The 23,057-nt window shown below is 46.1% G+C and overlaps 5 protein-coding genes and 1 pseudogene across 5 annotated transcripts; 4 read left to right on the forward strand and 2 right to left on the reverse strand.

The window, feature by feature from the left end:
* The first annotated feature begins 2,136 nt into the window (after window positions 1–2,136).
* LOC138361212 (polyadenylate-binding protein 2 pseudogene) lies at window positions 2,137–2,781 on the forward strand (annotated as a pseudogene).
* A 16,065-nt stretch (window positions 2,782–18,846) lies between these two features.
* On the forward strand, window positions 18,847–19,323 carry LOC138361213 (dynein heavy chain-like). The gene has a single exon (XM_069320628.1). The coding sequence runs from the start codon at window positions 18,847–18,849 to the stop codon at window positions 19,321–19,323; it is 477 nt and encodes a 158-aa protein (XP_069176729.1).
* An 8-nt stretch (window positions 19,324–19,331) lies between these two features.
* On the reverse strand, window positions 19,332–20,373 carry LOC138361214 (sodium/potassium/calcium exchanger 1-like). Its single transcript, XM_069320629.1, has 2 exons — window positions 19,585–20,373; window positions 19,332–19,553 (listed from the first exon to the last, which is right to left on the reverse strand). Exons 1-2 carry the CDS (start codon window positions 20,371–20,373, stop codon window positions 19,332–19,334), a joined length of 1,011 nt encoding a protein of 336 aa, XP_069176730.1.
* Window positions 20,374–20,456: 83 nt separating this feature from the next.
* On the reverse strand, window positions 20,457–21,222 carry LOC138361215 (S-antigen protein-like). Its single transcript, XM_069320631.1, has 3 exons — window positions 21,205–21,222; window positions 20,726–21,067; window positions 20,457–20,684 (listed from the first exon to the last, which is right to left on the reverse strand). Exons 1-3 carry the CDS (start codon window positions 21,220–21,222, stop codon window positions 20,457–20,459), a joined length of 588 nt encoding a protein of 195 aa, XP_069176732.1.
* A 14-nt stretch (window positions 21,223–21,236) lies between these two features.
* Window positions 21,237–21,653, forward strand: LOC138361216 (late cornified envelope-like proline-rich protein 1; the record flags this gene model as incomplete). The annotated part of the gene is made up of 2 exons (XM_069320632.1): window positions 21,237–21,357; window positions 21,472–21,653. Coding segments are annotated over 2 exons (303 nt in total), but the record flags the coding sequence as incomplete, so codon positions are not given.
* A 14-nt stretch (window positions 21,654–21,667) lies between these two features.
* LOC138361217 (dynein heavy chain-like) lies at window positions 21,668–22,928 on the forward strand. The gene is made up of 2 exons (XM_069320633.1): window positions 21,668–22,334; window positions 22,384–22,928. Exons 1-2 carry the CDS (start codon window positions 21,668–21,670, stop codon window positions 22,926–22,928), a joined length of 1,212 nt encoding a protein of 403 aa, XP_069176734.1.
* The last annotated feature ends 129 nt before the right edge of the window (window positions 22,929–23,057 follow it).

A 23,057-nucleotide genomic window follows, 5' to 3' on the forward strand; every position in this document is an offset into this window, starting at 1 on the left:
GTATGGACCTATTGGCCCATACGAGGCAGCTCCTATTTATAACCACCCAATCCCACTCATATACTTGTCCAACCCGCGCTTGAAACAATCGAGGGACCCCACCTCCACCACGTTACGCGGTAATTGGTTCCACAAATCAACAACCCTGTTACTGAACCAGTATTTACCCAAGTCTTTCCTAAATCTAAACTTATCCAATTTATACCCATTGTTTCTTGTTCTGTCTTGTGTTGATACTTTTAATACACGTTCATCCTACGCTGGACACGTTCACTTGAACGTGTCCAACGTAGGATGACTAAGTTAATTCCCCAAATTAGAAATCTTTCATATGAAGAAAGATTAACAAAGCTTAAGTTGCATTCACTGGAAAGGCGAAGAGTTAGGGGTGACATGATAGAGGTTTACAAGTGGATGAATGGACATAACAAAGGGGATATTAATAGGGTATTAAAAGTATCAACATCAATAAAAGTATATATCTCTGAGTGAAATAGTTTAAATCCATTTATTTGATATTCAGCTAATAATTCTATATTTTCTACATATAGATAGATTTACATTATTATTTACATTTTCTACATGTAAATAGGGTTTTGAAATGGTCAAAAGATTGGCAGATGCAGTTTAATGCTGATATATATAAAGTTTTGAGGCTAGGTAATGATGATAAAGTTACAAGATACGAGCTAGATGGTGATGAGATATCAAAGTCGGATTGCAAAAGGGATCTGGGAGTTATGATTAGTTAGAATTTAGAACCAAAGGAACAATGCATGAATGTTCGTAATAAGGCAAATGGAACAGTTCATTTCAGTTGCCTTGTGTGGGCCGATAGCAGCTGCCTCGTATGGGCCGATACCAGCTGCCTCGTATGGGCCCATAGCATCTGCTTCGTTTGGTCCAATAGCAGCTGCCTCGTATGGGCGCAATAGCAGCTGCCTCGTATGGGCTAATAGCAGCTGCCTCGTATGGACCAGACAGTACACGAAACAATCGGTATAAATTGGTTATGTTTAGATTTAGGAAAGACTTGGGTAAATACTGGTTCAGTAACAGGGTTGTTGATTTGTGGAACCAATTGCCGCGTAGCGTGGTGGAGGTGGGGTCCTTCGATTGTTTCAAGCGTGGGTTGGGACATGTATATGAGTGGGATTGGGTGGTTATCAATAGCAGCTGCCTCGTATGGGCAAAGCAGCTGCCTCGTATGGGCCAATAGCAGCTGCCTCGTATGGGCCAATAGCAGCTGCCTCGTGTGGGCGCAATAGCAGCTGCCTCGTATGGGCTAATAGCAGCTGCCTCGTATGGACCAGACAGTACACGAAACAATGGGTATAAATTGGTTATGTTTAGATTTAGGAAAGACTTGGGTAAATACTGGTTCAGTAACAGGTTTTTGATTTGTGGAACCAATTGCCGCGTAATGTGGTGGAGGTGGAGTCCCTTGATTGTCTCAAGCGTGGGTTGGACATGTATATGAGTGGGAAAGGGTGGTTATAAATTGGAGCTGCCTCGTATAGAACATAAGAACAGAGGGCAATGGGTAAGGCAGCGTCTAGGATCATCCTGGGAGTAAATTAGAATCCTCGTCTCGGCCCTCGTGGATTTGTTTATGAATTGGATTAGTTTAGATTTAGGAAAGACCTGGGTTAATAGTGGTCCGGTAACAGGGTTGTTGTTTTGTGGAACCAATTTCCGCGTAACATAATATAAATAGGTTCTCTTGATGATTTCAAGCGTAGGTTGGAAATATATATGAATGGGATTGGGTGAATATAAACAGGAGCTGCCTCGTATGGGTCAATAGGCCTTCTGCAATTTCCTTGATTCTTATTTTTTAAAAGACGTCCGCAGGTTTTACACTCGTCGACAAATACACAAGAAGTGGCCGTTAAAACCACGTCAGGTGTATGAGAATATAAGGCCTTCTGACTCTGCATGTGACCATTCTTAACACACCTCAGCCAGAGGCAACACCTTGGGTCTGCCACAACCTAGACGTACCACCGGCCGGACTGCTCATTACAGCCTCATATTATCACGACGCGATCCCAAATTTTATTTATTCTCCAACCTCTCATCAACTATTGGTCACTATTCCTTGTTATATCCCAGTCAACTCTATTTACTGTGACAATGGAAGAAGAAGAACTGATTTATGATGATGTTGATTGTAGCGACGACGATGACGAGAGCTCTGAATGTAGCAGAGACGAGGACACGTCAATTGAAACAAAGCTGGTGGAAATTAATGCTTATGTCAGTAAAATGGAAGAAGTTCTGAAGGCAATTCGTCAAAGTCAAACAAAGGTGAAAAAACAAGTGACTTTGGATAAACCTCCAAGCGCTGCAGGAGCAACATTACCATTCAATATGTCTACTAAAGAAAAGATAGAAGTGGATGGTCGTTCCATATATGTGGGTAATGTTGACTATGGGGCGACAGGAGAAGAACTTGGTCAACACTTTCTGGGATGTGGTTTCGTGAACAAAGTTACTATACTTACAAATAAATATAATGGCCACCCAAAGGGCTTCGCATATATGGAGTTTGCAGAAAAAGACTCAGTTGAGGTGGCCATGGCACTGGATGACTCACTCTTCAGAGGCCGGCAACTTAAGGTAAGGCCTAAGCGCTCAAACCGGCCAGGTATTACCACCAGTAATCGACCTCCACGTGTCATAGGGGCTTTTGACCGTGGGCCACGAAACTTTTATTCTGGATATCGACCAATGAGACCACCATACAGAAGCCGGAAGGTCTTCTACAGCCCTTATTAATGGACATAATAGAAGAAATGCAGACGGTTGGAGATTTTGCTTTACTAAACGATATTGACTCTTTATATGTGCATAAATCAAATGATATAAATATTTATTAGAAAATAGAAAAGCTATGTAAATAATCAATAAAGATTTATTAAAAAGGTTTTGTTTTACATACCATTAATAGCGTTATAATGAATAGGTCAGTCAGGTGAAGTCACAGTGAGAGGTTGTGTAAACCGGAGCTCCATATGGAAGTTGTAGTTAAGGACCTGGTGACTCTAGTGGGAGCCCTGAGGACAGAGTTGGACTCTCTGCGGGAGGAGGTGCGTCAGCTTAAAGAACAACGAGAAGTAACGAAGGAGGAGACCAGTAGTAAAGGGACCTCGTCTTGGAGAGTTGCGAAAGACAGGGGCCTTAAGAAGACTTTGATAAAGCCGCCTTCAAACGCCATAGCAACTTCTAATTCATTTGACGTTTTGGAGGACGAGTGCTGTGGTGAGACTGCGGATCGCGCAAAAGGGAAAGCAACGAAGAGAAAGGAAGAGCAGGCCCCTCAGAAAGTAAAGGTACCTAAGCAAACATTAGTTGTGGGAGATTCCCAGATAAGGTATTTGGATAGAGCGTTTTGTGCTAGAGATAGGGGGAACAGGTTAAGGGTTTGCTATCCCGGAGCTGGCATTGGTGATATTATAAACAACATGAATGATATTATGGCTGGTAATGGGAACAATCCCATTATTTGCATTAGCGTGGGAGGAAATGATGTTGGTCGAGTTAGGAGTGAGGAACTGATTCAGAGGTATAAAACAGCCATAGAATTAGTTAGGAGCAAGGGAGGAATCCCGATCATATGTGGCATTCTTCCAAGAAAGGGAGTGGGAAATGAATGGATATCGAGGGCACTTGGTGTCAATTGCCGGCTGGAAAGATATTGCAAATCAAATGCAATATCTTTCATAGACAACTGGGAACACTTCTATGGAAGAAATGAAATGTATGCTCGTGATGGGGTGCATCTATCGAGAGCTGGGGTTGTTGCTGTTGCGAACTCGTTGGAAGAAGTGGTTAGAGGTGTTTGTTTGGGTTTAAACTGTTAGTAGATAGAGGTATGGGAATTGATTTGGAGGAAGGAGGTAATAAAAGTATGTGTTTGTGGGAGAAAGAAATTGGCAAAACGATCAGGGAAAGAGAAGGTCCGCAAAATAACAATTCACTTAGGGTATATTACACTAACAGTAGAAGTCTAAGAAATAAAATTAACGAATTAAATGCTCTTGTCTGCAAAGAAAAAATAGATATTATTCCACTTACCGAAACGTGGATGAATGTAGAAAATAGAGAACTATTAGCTGAATATCAAATATACGGATTTAAACTATTTCACACAGATAGATATATTAGACGAGGAGGTGGAGTAGCCATATATGTTAGGGACAATTTGAAATGTAGTCTCAAAGAGGGAATCAAAACAGAGCCACACACAGAAACCATTTGGATAGAATTAAACGAAAAAGCTAATAATATTATAATAGGAGTAATATATAGGCCACCAAATTTAGACAGAATGGAAGCAAAGCATCTATGGGATGAAATATCTAGAGCATCTAGATCTTACAGTATTTATGTCATGGGTGACTTTAATTTTAGCGGAATAAACTGGTTGAACAAAACAGGGAATAGTGAAGCAGAAGATTTTCTAGAATTAATTGACGATTGCTTTCTTACGCAACACATTAAGGAACCAACACGGGAAAATAATATTTTAGATTTAGTGTTAACTAACAGGGAAACGCAACTTAATGACATCGAAATAGGGAGTGAGCTAGGGAGCAGTGATCACAAAGAAATCAGATTTAGCATAGAATGGAATAGACCAGTAGGAGAAAATTCTGTTAAAGTGCCAGATTTTCGAAAAGCTGATTTTAATAGCCTAAGAAATTTTTTGGGTCAAATTGATTGGAAAGTCTTGGGTATGGGGTGTGGGCCGGTCTTGGAGCGAGACATGAACCCAGCGATAGGTGACTTAAATGGGGATTTCGATGTGGATTCAATATATAACTTATTTAAGAATATTCTAAACAAAGCACAGGGACGTAGTATACCATACAAATTGAATAGATCGAATACTAATGACCCAAAGTGGATAACAAAGAATTTGAAGAACCTTATAGGTAAAAAGAGAGCTTGGTATAAAAGGATTAAAAATGGGGAGGTCACTTTAGAACAGGAATTCGTACAACTGGTTAGAAATGTTAAAAAAGAGATAAGGAAAGCAAAAAGAAACTATGAAGTTCGCATAGCAGGGCAAGCAAAGACAAATCCTAAAGGGTTTTTTCAGTTATATCGTACTAAGACTAGGGAAAGGATAGGTCCATTAAAAACTGATACAGGTCAAATAACAGATAGTGATGAAGAGATGAGTAGTATTTTTAATAAATATTTTGTATCTGTATTTACTAAAGAGGAACTTAACAATATGCCTTCAGCTGAACAAGTCTATGTGGGTGGGGACGAGGACAGGTTGACGAGTTTAGCAGTTACCAGGGAGGATGTTCTTAAACAAATAGTAAAACTCAAACCAAACAAATCCCCAGGGCCGGATGAAGTGTTTGCCAGGGTGCTTAAAGAATGCAAAGAGGAGCTTTGTGACCCACTGTCAACCATATTTAATAAATCAATAGAGTCAGGCAGAGTGCCAGAGTTTTGGAAAGTTGCTAATGTGATACCAGTTTTTAAGAAAGGAGATAGATCACTTGCGTCTAACTATCGACCAATTAGCCTAACGTCTATTGTGGGAAAGTTACTCGAATCTATAATAGCAAATAAAATTCGTCTTCATCTTGAAAAACATAAATTAATAATTGAGTCTCAACATGGTTTTATAAATGGCCGTTCATGTTTAACAAATTTGTTATCTTTTTATTCTAGCATTGTTGAGGCAGTTGATAGTGGTAAGGATTGCGATGTTGTATACCTTGACTTTAGCAAAGCTTTTGATACAGTGCCACATGAAAGACTGATTAAAAAGATAGAGTCTCATGGTATTGGGGGTGCTATATTAAGCTGGATTAGGGCATGGCTATACCAAAGAAAACAGAGAGTTAGTATAAATGGAATCAAGTCAGAGTGGGAAAATGTTGTAAGTGGAGTGCCTCAAGGCTCTGTCCTGGGACCTCTGTTGTTTATAATATATATAAATGATTTAGATTCAGGTTTGAGTAGCAACATTTGCAAATTTGCCGATGATACGAAAATCGGTAGGGAAATTAATTCGGAGGAGGACTCACTATCACTTCAAGTTGATCTAGATAGGGTTTTGAAATGGTCAAAGGATTGGCAGATGCAGTTTAATGCTGATAAATGTAAAGTTCTGAGATTGGGTAATGATGATAGAGTTACAAGATACGAGCTAGATGGTGTTGTGATTGCGAAAGGGATCTGGGAGTTATGATTAGTAAGAATTTAAAACAAAAGGATCAATGCATAAATGTTCGTAATAAGGCAAATCGGACACTTGGATTTATTAATCGCAGCGTTAGTAACAAGACACCTGGTGTGGTTCTCAAGCTATATCTTGCTCTAGTTAGGCCCCATTTAGATTATGCAGTTCAGTTTTGGTCGCCATATTATAGAATGGATATAAATTCACTTGAACGTGTCCAGCGTAAGATGACTAAGTTAATTCCCCAAATTAGAAATCTTTCATATGAAGAAAGATTAACAAAGCTTAAGTTGCATTCATTGGAAAGGCGAAGAGTTAGGGGCGACATGATAGAGGTTTACAAGTGGGTGAATGGACATAACAAGGGGGATATTAATAGGGTATTAAAAGTATCAACACAGGACAGAACACGAAACAATGGGTATAAATTGGATAAGTTTAGATTTAGGAAAGACTTGGGTAAATACTGGTTCAGTAACAGGGTTGTTGATTTGTGGAACCAATTGCCGCGTAACGTGGTGGAGGTGGGGTCCCTCGATTGTTTCAAGCGCGGATTGGACAAGTATATGAGTGGGATTGGGTGGTTATAGAATAGGAGCTGCCTCGAATGGGCCAATAGGCCTTCTGCAGTTACCTTTGTTCTTATGTTCTTCTTATGTTAGGTGTAAACTTTATACATTATCCATAAGTTGATCCAATATATACATTTTAAATCGAAACCACTTCTTCATATTTAGCACTTGTTGTTTTAGATTGTTACTGTGAACATAATGTCCATGTAGCATGGGCTATAGTGAGCCAGTAATTGAATTCGGTTATTCACGATAACCTTGTTACTGTGATATGTGGGTCAAGAATTTTTTTTTAAATTAAAAGAATCCGGTTAGTGAGGCCGTAACACCGATGAACACAATTATTGAACCAGGGAACTGCAAAGATCACATTAGTGGACACGAGGACCAATTGGATAACACTATTGAATTACATAGACAACACAACACGAGGATATCAAGGATAGCAGCAATGTACTTACCCATCAGTGTCTACAGGGAAGTGAGGTCTAGCTCTATGCCCACTGGCCTTATTGTACCTGTATCGTTACAACCAAGTTATTGTGACTGGCAAATTCTTTGCAAAATCGGGGCCTAAAGATCTGGATATGAATCACTTTGCTTGACATTTGTACATACATTAGCGTTTATATCGTTTAGTTTATTTCTAAGTCTAGTGTATGTGTAATGCACTTTAGAATATTGTTACTTTGAATATTGAAGCTAATCTTCACCTTTGTTCATTTTATTCAAACCTTTTTCCTATCGTGCACCTGCTTTTATCACTTCTTTTCCCCCAAACCTATAGTCGTACGACTACCAACTAACAGTGTAAAATCAAAGAAATCCCTCCAATCACAGATTCCAAAGAATTAGCAACTCCAGCCCTCGATAAATTCACATTATCCCGAGCAGTATATATATCATTCTTTCTTAGAAATTTTTCCCAGTTATCAATAAGAACAAGTAAGTAAGTAAGTAATTATCAAAAGAAGGCACCAAACCGGGAAGGCTATGTAGCACCATCAAATACGCAAAATAATCAGAGGGCGCTAAATATCACCAAGGATGCCAATACGAGAACAAAAACGCATAAGGCGAACGATATCAAAAGTATCCGAGTCACCAAGAATTCTATCGAGGGACAGGTGACCGCGAGGGGCGGTCGGAAAGCAAGACATACGCTCGTCCTGGAAGTCAGGACATTCAAGAAGGACATGCACGACCGTAAGAGGGACAATGCAACTAGGACAATAAGGAGCAGGGCGGCGCTCCATCAAGTGACCATGGGTTAAGCGAGTATGGCCAATACGCAACCTCGCCAGAGCTGTTTCCCACCGCCGGTTACGGTGGAAGGAGGACTGCCACGAGGAAACACAACATTTAAGAGTACGTAGCTTGTTACCAGTAACAGACAACCAAGAAGCCTGCCAACGGGTAAGGACTGAGGAATGGATAACCGGGTAAAAGTCGGAATACGGAATGCCCTTACGAGAGATGGGACAAGAGCGGACAGCTTCCTTGGCGGCAGCATCCGCACGCTCATTTAAAGACACACCAATATGGCTGGGAACCCAACAAAACTCAACCGACTTAAATTTACTATGAACGAGAAACAGCCAATGCTGGATCTCGACAACCACTGGATGAACTGGATTAAAGGACCCGAGAGCCATGAGGGCACTACGAGAGTCAACAACAACTACAAAGGAAGACTGACAACGAGAAAGTAGGAGACGAAGAGCATAGAGAATAGCATAAAGTTCCGCTGTAAAGATGCTAGTCTCCGGAGGCAAGCGACACATATAAGTGCGATCAGGAAAAACAACAGAGTAGCCAACACCGTCCGCTGACTTAGACCCATCGGTGAAGACAGAAACGGAGCGGGAGTGAGAAGAAAAGTGCTCGAGGAAAAGGCGTTTGAGAACTGTAGGAGGGGTAAAAGCTTTAGTGATGCGAGTCAAGGATGTACAAAACCGCGGAAGAGGGACCCTCCACGGGGGCAAAGAAGGAACAACACGAGGAGAAACATCAGAAATACGAACGGAAAGAGAATCCTGCAGGCGAGATAACCGGACAGAAAGAGGGAGGTGGTGAAGAGGAACAGGAACCGCAGGAGGGGTAAAAGTTAAAGCACGACAGAGACGAGAGGAAGGATGTTGCAAGGACCGCGCAAGATACCGAAGACAGTAGCGATCACGGCGGTCCTGGAGAGACAGGAAGCCAGTGTCAACATACAAGCTAAGGACGGGAGTCGAACGAAAGGCACCAGAACTGAGGCGCAACCCAGTATGGTGCAAAGCATCAAGACGGCGAAGAGTAGAAGGAGAAGCAGACGAGTAAGCAGGGCAACCATAATCGAGCTTAGACAGGACGAGAGAGGAATGTAAAGCAAGGAGAGTGCGCCTATCTGCCCCCCAAGAAGTATGGGACAAGACCCGAAGGAGGGTAAGGGACTTAGAGCACTCAACACGGAGGTAAGAGATATGGGGAGACCAAGACAAACGAGTGTCAAGGAATAACCCTAAAAGCTTCGCGGAATCTTTGTATTCAAGGGGATGACCATAAAGTGACAAAGAGGGACGAAGAACAACCCGTTTCCGCGTAAAAGTCATGGCACAAGTCTTAGAAGTAGAGAACTTGAAGCCATGACCTGTGGCCCAAGACGACACGGCATCAATCGCAAGTTGAAGCCGGCGTTGAAGGAGAGGCGAATCATCACCCTGACAACAAAGGGTAAGATCATCGACATAGAGAGCGGAGAAGACACCAGAAGGAAGAGAGGAAAGAAGACCATTGAGGGCAACCAGAAAAAGAGTAGTGCTCAGAACACTACCCTGGGGCACACCTTCGTATTGCTGAAAAGGGGGAGAGAGAGCGGTACCAAGGCGCACCCGAAAGGAACGACGAGAGAGGAAGCTGCGGAGAAAGAGAGGGAGATGACCACGAAGGCCAAAAGAATGAAGTTGAGATAGGATATGATAACGCCAAGTGGTGTCGTAAGCCTTTTCTAGGTCAAAAAGGACGGCAACAACGGAGGTCTTCGCAGCAAAAGCAGTACGTATATAGACCTCCAAGTTCACCAGGACATCTGTCGTGCTGCGGCACTTGCGGAAACCAAATTGAGAAGGGGAGAGGAGGTGATGGTGTTCCAGGAACCACATCAGACGAACGTTAACCATACGTTCAAAGAGTTTGCAGACACAACTTGTGAGAGCAATAGGGCGAAAGTCCTTAGGGGAAGTACCCAGAGACCCTGGTTTGCGAACAGGGAGGACAACGGCATCGAGCCAGTCCTCAGGGACTGACGACGACTCCCAGATCCGATTATACAGACTCAGTAAATACTGAGACGTGCTCGGAGGGAGATGGCGAAGCATCTCATAATGAATACCATCGGAGCCCGCCGCCGTAGAACCGCAGAGGGCCAGGGCAGAACGAAGTTCAGAGAGAGAGAAGGGATCATTATAGGGAAGCTGAAGATGAGTGCAGAAATCTAAAGGACGAGACTCAAGGACAGGTTTACGAAGAAGGAAAGATTGGGGAAGATGAAGACCAGAGCTAACAGAAGAAAAGTGGGAACCCAGTTCGGAAGCGACCTGCAACGGGTCCGCCACAAGAGTATCATGGAGGTGAAGGACCGGTGAAACATCGGGAACGAACTTACCCGCTATCTTGCGGATACGCTTCCAGATCTGGGCCAGAGGGGTTTCGGACGTAATTGTCGAGACATAAGAAGCCCAACATTCACGTTTAGCCGTACGGATGGCCCTACGGGCCACCGCACTCGCTTTCCGAAAGAAAAGAAAAGAATCGGTCGTCTGCCTACGGCGGTGCTTCTTCCAGGCTGCACGCTTACAGCGGACAGCCCGAGCACAGTCCGCATTCCACCAGGGAACGCACTTCCGTGGACCCCGAGAGGAAGAGCGAGGAATAGAGCGGAGGGCAGCGTCGAAGACAGTGTCATGAAAAAGGAGGAGAGCGCGAGAGAGGGGCAGAAGGGAGAGGTCAGAGAGAGTAGCACTGAGGGAAAACAGGGTCCAGTCCGCCTTAGCAAACTGCCATCTAGGGAAAGAGAGGGAAGGGCGAAAAGAGAAAAAGGAAACAAGGATGGGGAAATGATCACTTCCATGGAGGTCATCAAGAACCTGCCATGTGAAATCTAAGTAAAGAGAAGAAGAGCAGAGAGAAAGATCAAGACAAGAAAGGGTGCGAGTTCGAGAGTCCAAATGAGTGGGCTCACCAGAATTCAGAAGAGACAGGGAAGAAGAGAGGAGAAACGGCTCAAGGAGGCGACCCCGGGTATTCGTCAGAACGTCACCCCAAAGAGAATGACGACAATTGAAGTCACCCAGCAGGAGCACAGGCTCCGGCAAGGAGTCTAGGAGGTGTTTCAAATCAGGAAGAGAGAGCGGGACACTCGGGGGGAGATAAATGGAACAAACTGTGTACCATTTCCCCACAAAGATACGAGCAGCAGAACAATGGAGAGGCGAAGGAAAAAGTAAAGGAACAAAGGGAACATCAGCCCGAATCAAGAGAGCAGAAGAATTAGAAGCCCCAGCAATGGCTGGGGGGGGGGGAGAGAAAGGAATAGCCACGAAAACGACCAGGACGAGCACCAAGCATCGGCTCCTGGAGACAGACACAAAGGGGCGAAAACCGCGAAACCAGAAGTTGGAGTTCGAGGAAATTGGCGTAATAACCTCGAACGTTCCATTGAAGAATGGACAACGACGAGAAGAGAAAGGACAAAAACAGAGAACAAGGAAGAAACAAAGGCGAAAGACCAACAGAGCACGTTAAAGAATATCAGGGTCGGGATCAGGGTCAGCAAAGTCAGGGTTAGGGGGCATGGGTAAACTGAGCAAAGACGGAGGGAAGGAAACGGGAGAACAGATCAGAGGTGGGCGGGCAGGGTCCGGAGGAGGAGGAGGAGGAGGAGGAGGAGACAACGGAGAGGAGCAGTCAAGGACAGCAGCAGGAAGAGGGGGAGTAGAAAGAGAGGAGAGCACCCCAGCAAGAGCAGCAACCGAAAGGGAAGCAGGGGCCAAAGAAACCTCCATAGCAGGAACAGGGGGCGCAAGCACTGAAACGGGAGTGGAAGGAGCAACAGAGCCAGAAGGAGGAGCTGAGGAAGAAAGCGAAGCCTTCTTACCCGCCGGGGAAGAGGAAGGAGAGGAGCCAGGCTTACGCTTCTGACTTAAAGGGACCGGTGTCCCAGCAACTACGTACCGGGCAACGGATTCCAGTGTCTCAACAGGAGAAGCCGAACGAGAGCACACACGACGGCCGTTAGGAGAGCGATGGACATCCGCCCGCACCGACAGGCGGCGGGGAGAGCCGATAGATGGAGGAAGAGGATGGGAAGGAGGATCGGAGGGGGACGAGGAAGGAGACACAGAAGACACGACAGACCGGGTAGAAGGAAGGGGAACCCCAGACAGAGGACCAGGAGGAGGATCCTTCGGGAGAGAACCCAAAGGGACAGAGGAGGGGGCAGTGGGCGCATCAGGGTCCAAGGCCTGGAAACGGTTGTGAGTCTGAGGAAGGCGGGAAGGACGAGGAGAGGAAGAGCGCAACACGCGAGCATAAGAGATATTAGCATAAGGCGGGAGCCGGCGAACCTGGCGCCTCGCCTCAGGAAAAGATAAACGCTCCCGGTGCTTCAAGTTGAGGACGGCTGCCTCAAGCTTGTAATGGACACACGCACGGGAGAAGGTAGGATGGGCCTCACCGCAGTTGAGGCAACGAGCCTGGGGAGAAGCGCACTCCGACTTAGAGTGACCTTCGCCACCACACAAAGGACAGAGAGAGACAGTCCCGGAGCAGCGGAGGGCACCATGCCCAAACCTCCAGCACTTGTTGCAGAGCCGAGGAGAAGGAATGTACTCCTGGACAGAGCACCTGGCACCAGCAAGAATGACAGAGGGTGGAAGGGTCCTACCATCAAAGGTAATCTTCACAACCCGGAGGGGTTGACGGCGACTACCACGAGGGGGACGAGTAAACGTGTCCACCTGGAGAATAGAATGGCCCTGGGCAGCGAGGATATGTCGAATATCGTCGTGGCAGTCGCGTAGGTCCCGAACACCGGTCGCAACATGGGGCGGGAGCAAAATAGTGCCAACACTGGCATTCAACTGGACGTTCTTCGAGACCCGAACGGGGGTCTCGCCAAGGCAGGATAAGGCAGCCAAGCGGGAAGCAGCATCCTGAGAAGGAGCAGCAACGACACGCGTACCGAGACGAGTGGGGTTAAAAGTAATGGAGGCATCCACGGAATCAATGAGATGTCGATGAAGGGAGAAATCGTCAGGAGGCGCAGAATCAAGAGGGAGGAGATCAAAATATTTGGCCCACGAAGCGGGACCAAACAAGGCTTGATAGGTAGCAGAACTGGAAGGAATCGAGCGAGGGCGGCCGTGACGAGAACGGCGGTGAGAACCCCCAGAGAGAGAGGGGTTAAAAGGCGCAGTAGTAACAACGAGAGAAGGAGCCGCGCCAGGGGACGAGGTAGTCACCACTGGGGGCTTGGGGCTCGACCCAACCACAGAGGAGGGAGGGGAGCCAGGGGAAGGAGTCAGAGAGGCCAAAGGAGGAGCAAGGTCGGGGCCCAATGCAGCGGAGGCTACAGAGCCCGGTCTTCCAATACGGACCGACTCGGGGGCTTGGTCGCCCACCCCACGAGCCTGAGAAGGTAAACCAGAAGAAGCCGAAGCAGGGGTAATCATCTTGACGAAAGAAGAATTCACTCACGAATGTGCCCCCACACCCACCATGGAGCCACAATTAGAGGCAGGACACCCAACAAGAAGCTATCGCCGATCTTGTCGGGGCCTCCTAGGGGTGCGTCGTGAGTATACGCCCCACAAACGCCACCTTAAGAAACCGACAGTCCGTCGAGATCGGGTTCAGTGACGAAGTGGGGATTGACAATAAAAGGTTCCCCTCGCTCTCGACGTCGGGTACTGCAGTTCTACGGGTGCAAGAGTATGCCTCCTCAAGCACCCGGGCGTCAAAATAGAAGAAGTCCAAGGGAAGAACCAGAACGAGCAAAAGGTCGGCAGGAAACGGCAAGCAGATAGGAGAAGAGGGGGGAGAAAAACGAAACAGAAGGAAAAGGAAAAGATGCCCAGCAGAATTGGAGAGGACGGCAGCAGGAGCACAAGGCTAGAAAAGGACAGGACTGTCCCAAGGAGCATCACACTCCGGCAGCCGCCCACCAAGCCCCCACACGGCGACAACGAGCTGAGCGGGGAGGGGGCAATAAGAACAAGGATACGAAGTAGCTCCTAGTTATAACCACCCAATTCCACTCATATATATATCTAGCCCATGTCTGAATCAAGCGAGGGACCCAACCTCATAACGTTACGCGGTATTTGGTTCAACAAGTCAATAACCCTGTTACCGAACCAGTATTTACCCAAGTCTTTCCTAAATCTAAATTTATCCAATTTATACCCATTGTTTCGGATTTTCTTGTGTTGATACTTTAATTACCCTATAAATATCCCCTTTGTTATGTCCATTCATCCACTTGTAAACCTCTATCATGTCGACAAGCAAAACCGACAACTAATAGCCTACACCTAAGGACTTTTAATGCATTTGACGTATTAGAGGACGAGTGCTGTGGTGAACCTGTCGTTCAAAGAGGAAGAAAAGCAACGAGGAGCATTGAAGCGCAGGTCCCTCAAACTGCTCGAAAGGAAAAGGGAGAATCGAAGCGAATTTTGGTTGTGGGAGATTCCCAGGTGAGGTATTTAGACAGAACGTTTTGTGCCAGAGATAGGGAGAACAGATTAAGGGTTTGCTATCCGGGAGCTGGAATTGGTGATATTGTTGGAAACATGAATGATATTATGACGGTAAATGGAAACAAACCCATTATTTGTATTAGTGCAGGGGGTAATGATGTTGGGCGAGTTAGGAGTGAGGAACTAATACAGAGATTCAGGACAGCCATTGAATTAGTTAGGAGCAAGGGAGGAATCCCGATCATATGTGGCATTCTTCCAAGAAAGGGAGTGGGAAATGAATGGATGTCGAGAACAATTGGTGTCAATTGCCGGCTGGAAAGATATTGCAAATCAAATGCAATATCTTTCATAGAAAACTGGGAACACTTCTATGGAAGAAATGAAATGTATGCTCGTGATGGGGTGCATCTATCGAGAGCTGGGGTTGTTGCTGTTGCGAACTCGTTGGAAGAAGTGGTTAGAGGTGTTTGGGTTTAAACTGTTAGTAGATAGAGGTATGGGAATTGATTTGGAGGAAGGAGGTAATAAAAGTGTGTGTTTGTGGGAGAAAGGAATTGGCAAAATGATCAGGGAAAGAGAAAGGCCTCAAAAGAGAAAGGTGGTAGAAGTCTAAGAAATAAAATTAACGAATTAAATGCTCTTGTCCGCACAGAAAAAAATAGATATTATTGCACTTACCGAAACGTGGATGAATGTAGAAAATAGAGAACTATTAGCTGAATATCAAATAAATGGATTTAAACTATTTCACACAGATAGATATATTAGACGAGGAAGTGGAGTAGCCATATATGTTAGGTACAATTTGAAATGTTGTCTCAAAGAGGGAATCAAAACTGAGCCACACACAGAAACTATTTGGATAGAATTAAACGAAAAAGCTAATAATATTATAATAGGAGTTATATATAGGCCACCAAATTTAGACAGAATGGAAGCAAAGCATCTATGGGATGAAATATCTAGAGCATCTAGATCTAACAGTATTTATGTCATGGGTGACTTTAATTTTAGTGGAATAAACTGGTTGAACAAAACAGGGAATAGTGAAGCAGAAGATTTTCTAGAATTAATTTACGATTTCTTTCTTACGCAACACATTAAGGAACCAACACGGGAAAATAATATTTTAGATTTAGTGTTAACTAACAGGGAAACACAAATTAATGACATCGAAATAGGGAGTGAGCTAAGGAACAGTGATCACAAAGAAATCAGATTTAGCATAGAATGGAATAGACCTGTAGGAGAAAATTCTGTTAAAGTGCCAGATTTTCGAAAAGCTGATTTTAATAGCCTAAGAATTTTTTTGGGTCAAATTGATTGGAAAGTCTTGGGTATGGGGTGTGGGCCGGTCTTAGAGCGAGACATGAACCCAGCGATAGGTGACTTAAATGGGGATTTCGATGTGGATTCAATATACAACTTATTTAAGAAGTTATATATTGAATCAGAAGTTATATATTTTATGTAGAAAATAGAGAACTATTAGCTGAATATCAAATAAATGGATTTAAACTATTTCACACAGATAGATATATTAGACGAGGAGGGGGAGTAGCCATATATGTTAGGGACAATTTGAAATGTAGTCTCAAAGAGGGAATCAAAACTGAGCCACACACAGAAACTATTTGGATACAATTAGACGAAAAAGCTAATAATATTATAATAGGAGTTATATATAGGCCACCAAATTTAGACAGAATGGAAGCAAAGCATCTATGGGATGAAATATCTAGGGCATCTAGATCTAACAGTATTTATGTCATGGGTGACTTTAATTTTAGTGGAATAAACTGGGTGAACAAAACAGGGAATAGTGAAGCAGAAGATTTTCTAGAATTAATTGACGATTGCTTTCTTACGCAACACATTAAGGAACCAACGCGGGAAAATAATATTTTAGATTTAGTGTTAACTAACAGGGAAACACAAATTAATGACATCGAAATAGGGAGTGAGCTAGGGAACAGTGATCACAAAGTAATCAGATTCAGCATAGAATGGAATAGACCTGTAGGAGAAAATTCTGTTAAAGTGCCAGATTTTCGAAAAGCTGATTTTAATAGCCTAAGAAATTTTTTGGGTCAAATAGATTGGAAAGTCTTGGGTATGGGGTGTGGGCCGGTCTTAGAGCGAGACATGAACCCAGCGATAGGTGACGTAAAAGGGGATTTCGATGTGGATTTAATATATAACTTATTTAAGAATATTCTAAACAAAGTACAGGAACGTAGTATACCATACAAATTGAACAGATCGAATACTAATGAACAAACAAATAATTTAAAGAACCTTATAGGTAAAAAGAGAGCTTGGTACAAAAGGATTAAGAATGGGGAAGTCAGTTTAGAACAGGAATTCATACAACTGTTTAGAAATGTTAAAAATGAGATTAGGAAAGCAAAAAGAAACTATGAAGTTCGCATAGCAGAGCAAGCAAAGTCAAATCCTGAAGTTTTTTTTTCAGTTATATCGAACTAAGACTAGGGAAAGGATAGGTCCATTAAAATCTGAGACATGTCAAAGAACGGATAATAACAAGGAGATGAGTAGTATTTTTAACAAATATTTTATATCTGTATTTACTAAAGAAGAACTTAACAATATGCCTTCAGCCGAACAAGTCTATGTGGGTGGGAATGAGGACAGGTTGACTAGTTTAGCAGTTACTAGGGAGGATGTAATTAAACAATTAGAAAAACTAAAACCAAACAAATCCCCAGGGCCGGATGAAGTGTTTGCCAGGGTGCTTAAAGAATGCAAAGAGGAGCTTTCCGAGCCACTGTCTACCATATTTAATAAATCAATAGAGTTAGGCAGAGTGCCGGAGTCATGGAAGGTAGCTAATGTGGTACCAATTTTTAATAAAGGAGATAGATCACTTGCGTCAAACTATCGGCCAATTAGCCTAACGTCTATTGTAGGAAAGTTACTTGAATCAATAATTGCAAATACAATTCGTCTCCATCTTGAAAAACATAAATTAATAAATGAGTCGCAACATGGTTTTACATATGGCCGTTCATGTTTAACAAATTTGCTAACTCTTTATTCCAGCATAGTTGCAATAAATGCAGGCAATAAATAAATAATAGATGCAGGCAATAAATAGGCAAGAGAGAGGTCAGGAGCAAGGCAAAAGGAAACGAATGGTAAGGTGTAGTAGAGGGGATAATAGTAGGCATAAGAACTGCAGAGGGCCTATTGGCCCATATGGGGCAGCTCCTATTATAACCACCGAATGAGAAAGGGATAGTAATTGGAATAAGAAAAGGATAGCAAGGGAACGTAAGAGAAAACAATGAACAGAAAAAAGAGAGAAAGAAAGATAAATGGAAGGGGTAAGCTTATGTAAGGTCACGTTTGTTAGAAAGATTAGAGCATTTAAGTATATACTGTGAAAGGGAAGAGTCCACAGCAACAAAGCCAGGACTCAAGTTCATGTTGGGTACATTGTGTATCAGAGCCGATTCTACAAGACGGCGTCTGTGTAGAGTAGAGGCACGAAAGATTATTTTGGAGGAAGACCAATCAATGGGATGATTAGAATCCCTCACATGGCAGAAGAGAGCATTGTTAGTGTCTGCAGACTTAACATTTCTCTTGTGTTCTTTAAGTCGTCATTCAGTGTACGGCCAGTTTCGCCAAAGTATTGGAGAGGACAAGACGAACAGGAAATAGAGTAGACACCAGCAGCATTAGAAGCAGGAGGAGCAGTGTGAACTAGATTGCTACGAAGTGTGTTAGTTTGTCGAAAGGCGAGCTTTATGTCAAGAGGACGAAAGGTATTTTAGTCACCTATAGTTGACTATTGTTAATTTCCTTATGGATTGATATTTTCTATTCTACGCAAGTGTGAGCTTACACGTGTATATTGTCAGCTCAGTATACCTGTGTCAGTGCAACAGTGTACTCCTGAACATGTCACATTGCTGACCAAACATCAAACACTACAACGGCAAGATTAATGCTCAAGTGTTTCTTCACCCTCCAGATGGTGGGAGATATTTGTGCTGAGTGGAAAATATTTATAAGACAATTAACATTAGTCATAATGTTGTTGTGTTTAATGACGTGTATTAGAGAAAACCTGTCTCCTCCCCCCCCCCCCCCATAAAAACTCCCCTTTAACCTTATCCCTCCAGTGTCAACTTTAACCCGCCAATTACCGTATTTCGACACATATAGCTTTAACCCTCATCTTCCATACTCACCATCACCATTACGTTAATTGTTCGCCCTGCACGTCATCCTCAACTTCACCCTGCACGTCATCCTCACCTTCACCCTGCACGTCATCCTCACCATCGCTATGCACGTCATCATCGTCCTGCACGTCATCCACACCATCACCCTGCAAGTCATCCTTATCTTCGCCCTGCACGTCACCCTCACCATCACCCTGCACGTCACCCTCACCATCACCCTGCACGTCATCCTCACCATCACCCTGCACGTCACCTTCACCATCACCCTGCACGTCATCTGCTTCATCACCCTGCACGTCATCCTCACCTTCACCCTGCACGTCATCCTCACCTTCAACCGGCACGTCATCCTCACCTTCACCCGGCACGTCACCCTCACCTTCGCATTGAACGTCATCCTCACCACCATGCACGTCATCCTTACCTTCACCCTGCACGTCATCTTCACCTTCACCCTGCACGTCATCCTCACCACCATGCACGTCACCCGCACCTTGACCCTGCACGTCATCCTCACCTTCACTCTGCACATCATCCTCACCTTCTCCCTGCACGTCATCCTAGCCATCACGTTGCCGTGATCCTCACCTTAACTCTGCACGTCATCCACACCTTCGTCCTGCACGTCATCCTCACCTTCGACCTGCACGTCATCCTCACCTTCACCCTGCACGTCATATTCACCTTCACTCTGCACATCATCCTCACCTTCTCCCTGCACGTCATCCTCACCATCACGTTGCACGTCATCCACACCTTCGCCCTGCACGTCTTCCTCACCATCACGTCGCACGTCACCCACACCTTCGCCCTGCACGTCAATTCACACCTTCGCTCTGCACGTCATCCTCACCATCACGTTCCACGTCATTCTCCTCATCGCCCTGCACGTCATTCTCACCTTCACTCTGCACGTCATTCTCCTCATCGCCCTGCACGTCACCCTCACCTTCGCCCTGCAAGTCTTCCTCACCATCACCATGCATATCATCCTCACCTTCACCCTGCACGTCATCTTCACCATAACCCTGCACGTCATCCTCACCATCGCCCTGCACGTCATCCTCACCATCACCCTGCACGTCATCCTCACCATCACCCTGCACGTCATCCTCACCTTCGTCTTGCACGTCATCCTCACCATCGCCCTGCACGTCATCCTCACCATCGCCCTGCACGTCATCCTCACCATCACCCTGCACGTCATCCTCACCTTCGTCCTGCACGTCATCCTCACCATCGCCCTGCACGTCATCCTCACCATCACCCTGCATGTCATCCTCACCATCGTCCTGCACGTCATCCTCACCTTCACCCAGCACGTCATATTCACCTTCACCCTGCACGTCATCCTCACCTTCACCCTGCACGTCACCCTCACCTTCGTCCTGCACGTCATCCTCACCTTCGCCCTGCACGTACTCCTCATCTTCACTCTGCACGTCACCCTCACCCTCGTCCTGCACGTCATCCTCACCTTCGCCCTGCACGTCATCTTCACCTTCGCCCTGCACATCATCCTCACCATCACCCTTCACGTCATCCTCACCTTCGCCCTGCACATCATCCTCACCATCACCCTTCACGTCATCCTTACCTGCACCCTGCACGTCATCTTCACCTTCGCACATCTAAGTCATCCTCACCTTCAACCCGCACGTCATCCTCACCTTCACCCTTTACGTCATCCTCACCTTCACCCTGCACGTCATCTTCACCTTCGCACATCTAAGTCATCCTCACCTTCTACCCGCACGTCATCCTCACCTTCACCCTGCACGTCATCCTCACCATCACCCTGCACGTCATCCTCACCCTCGTCATGCACGTCATCCGCTTCACCGCCCTGCACGTCATCCTCACCTTCACCCTGCACGTCATCTTCACCTTCACCCGGCACGTCATCCTCACCATCACCCTGCACGACATCCTCACCTTCACCCTGCACGTCATCCTCACTTTCACTCTGCACATCATCCTCACCTTCTCCCTGCACGTCATCCTAACCATCACGTTGCCGTGATCCTCACCTTCACTCTGCACGTCATCCTCACCATCGCCCTGCACGTCATCCTCACCATCGCCCTTCACGTCATCCTCACCATCGCCCTGCACGTCATCCTCACCTTCACTCTGCACATCATTCTCACCTTCTCCCTGCACGTCATCCTCACCTTCTCCCTGCACGTCATCCTCACCTTCACCCTGCAAGTCATTCTCACCTTCGCCCTGCACGTCATCCTCACCTTCGACCTGCACGTCATCCTCACCTTCACCCTGCACATCATCCTCACCTTCAACCCGCACATCATCCTCACCTTCACCCTGCACGTCCTACTTACCTTCGTCCTGCACGTCATCCTCACCTTCGACCTGCACCTCATCCTCACCTTCACCCTGCACGTCATACTCACCTTAACCCTGCACGTCATCCTCACCTTCACCCTGCACGTCCTACTTACCTTCGTCCTGCACGTCATCCTCACCTTCACTCTGCACGTCATCCTCACCATCGTCTTGCACGTCATCCTCACCTTCACTCTGCACGTCATCCTCACCTACGTCCTGCACGTCATCATTACCATCGCCTTGCACGTCATCCTCACTTTCACTCTGCACGTCATCCTCACCTTCGTCCTGCACGTCATCCTTACCATCGCCTTGCACGTCATCCTCACTTTCACTCTGCACGTCATCCTCACCTTCGTCCTGAACGTCATCTTCACCAGCACCCTGCACGTCATCTTCACCATCACCCTGCACGTCATCCTCACCTTCGACCTGCACGTCATCCTCACCTTCACCCTGCACGTCACCCTCACCTTCGTCCTGCACGTCATCGTTACCATCGCCTTGCACGTCATCCTCACCTTCACTCTGCACGTCATCCTCACCTTCGTCCTGCACGACGTCCTCACCTTCGCAATGCACGTCACCCTCACCTTCACCCTGCACGTCATCCTTACCTTCACCCTGCACGTCATTTTCACCTTTACCCTGCACGTCCTCCTCACCACCATGCACGTCACCCGCACCTTTGCCCTGCACGTCATCCTCACCTCCGTCCTGCACGTCATCCTCACCTTCTCCCTGCACGTCATCTTCACCTTCACCCTGCACGTCATCCTCACCGCAATGCACGTCATCCTTACCTTCACCCTGAACGCCATCTTCACCTTCACCCTGCACGTCATCCTCATTACCATGCACGTCACCCGCACCTTCACCATGCACGTCATCTTCACCTTCACCCTGCACGTCATCCTCACCGCCATGCACGTCATCCTCACCTTCACCCTGCACGTCACCCTCACCTTCGTCCTGCACGTCATCCTTACCATCGCCTTGCACGTCATCCTCGCCTTCACTCTGCACGTCATCCACACCTTCGTCCTACACGTCATCCTCACTTTCGCCCAGCACGTCATCCTCACCTTCACCCTGCACGTCATCCTCACCATCACCCTGCACGCCATCCTCACCATCACGTTGCACGTCATCCACACCTTCGCCCTGCACGTCTTCCTCACCATCACGTTGCACGTCATCCTCACCTTCGCCCTGCACGTCAATTCACACCTTCGCTCTGAACGTCATCCTCACCATCACGTTGCACGTCATCCACACCTTTGCCTTGCAAGTCATCCTCACCTTCACTCTGCACGTCATTCTCCCCATCGCCCTGCACGTCACCCTCACCTTCGCCCTGCACGTCTTCCTCACCATCGCCATGCACATCATCCTCACCTTCACCCAGCACGTCATCTTCACAATCACCCTGCACGTCATCCTCACCATCACCCTGCACGTCATCCTCACCATCACCCTGCATGTCATCCTCACCTTCGCCCTGCACGTCATCCTCACCTTCACCCTGCACGTCATCCTCACCACCATGCACGTCACCCGCACCTTCACCCTGCACGTCATCCTCACCGTCACCCTGCACGTCATCCTCACCTTCACCCTGCACGTCATCCTCACCATCACCCTGCACGTCATCCTCACCATCGCCCTGCACGTCATCCTCAACTTCACCCCGCACGTCATCCTCACCTTCACCCTGCACGTCATCCTCACCATCACCCTGCACGTCATCTTCACCTTCATCCTGCACGTCATCCTCACCATCCCATGCACGTCATCTTCATATTCACCCGGCACGTCATCTTCATCTTCGCCCTGAACGCCATCCTCACTATCACCCTACACGTCCCCCTCACGTTCGCCCTGCACGTCATCCTCACCTTCACTCTGCATGTCATCCTCACAATCACCCTGCACGTCATCCTCACCATCACCCTGCACGTCATCT

This window comes from Procambarus clarkii, unplaced genomic scaffold (assembly GCF_040958095.1).
Source record: "Procambarus clarkii isolate CNS0578487 unplaced genomic scaffold, FALCON_Pclarkii_2.0 HiC_scaffold_261, whole genome shotgun sequence".
Classification (NCBI taxonomy): Eukaryota; Metazoa; Arthropoda; class Malacostraca; order Decapoda; family Cambaridae; genus Procambarus; species Procambarus clarkii.

Excerpts from the sequence above, each read along its gene's own strand:
- LOC138361213 (XM_069320628.1), top strand. The coding sequence starts at position 18,847 with ATGCACGTCATCATCGTCCTGCACGTCATCCACACCATCACCCTGCAA.
- LOC138361214 (XM_069320629.1), bottom strand. The coding sequence starts at position 20,373 with ATGTGCGAAGGTGAAGATGACGTGCAGGGTGCAGGTAAGGATGACGTG. Across the intron at positions 19,554-19,584 it reads AACGTGATGGTGAGGATGAC|GGCGAAGGTGTGGGTGACGT; the intron begins GTGCAGAGCGAA and ends ATTGACGTGCAG.
- LOC138361215 (XM_069320631.1), bottom strand. Across the intron at positions 20,685-20,725 it reads GGATGACGTGCAGGGAGAAG|GGTGAAGGTGAGGATGTCGT; the intron begins GTGAGGATGATG and ends GATGACGTGCAG.
- LOC138361217 (XM_069320633.1), top strand. The coding sequence starts at position 21,668 with ATGCACGTCACCCTCACCTTCACCCTGCACGTCATCCTTACCTTCACC. Across the intron at positions 22,335-22,383 it reads TTCACACCTTCGCTCTGAAC|TCATCCTCACCTTCACTCTG; the intron begins GTCATCCTCACC and ends TTGCCTTGCAAG.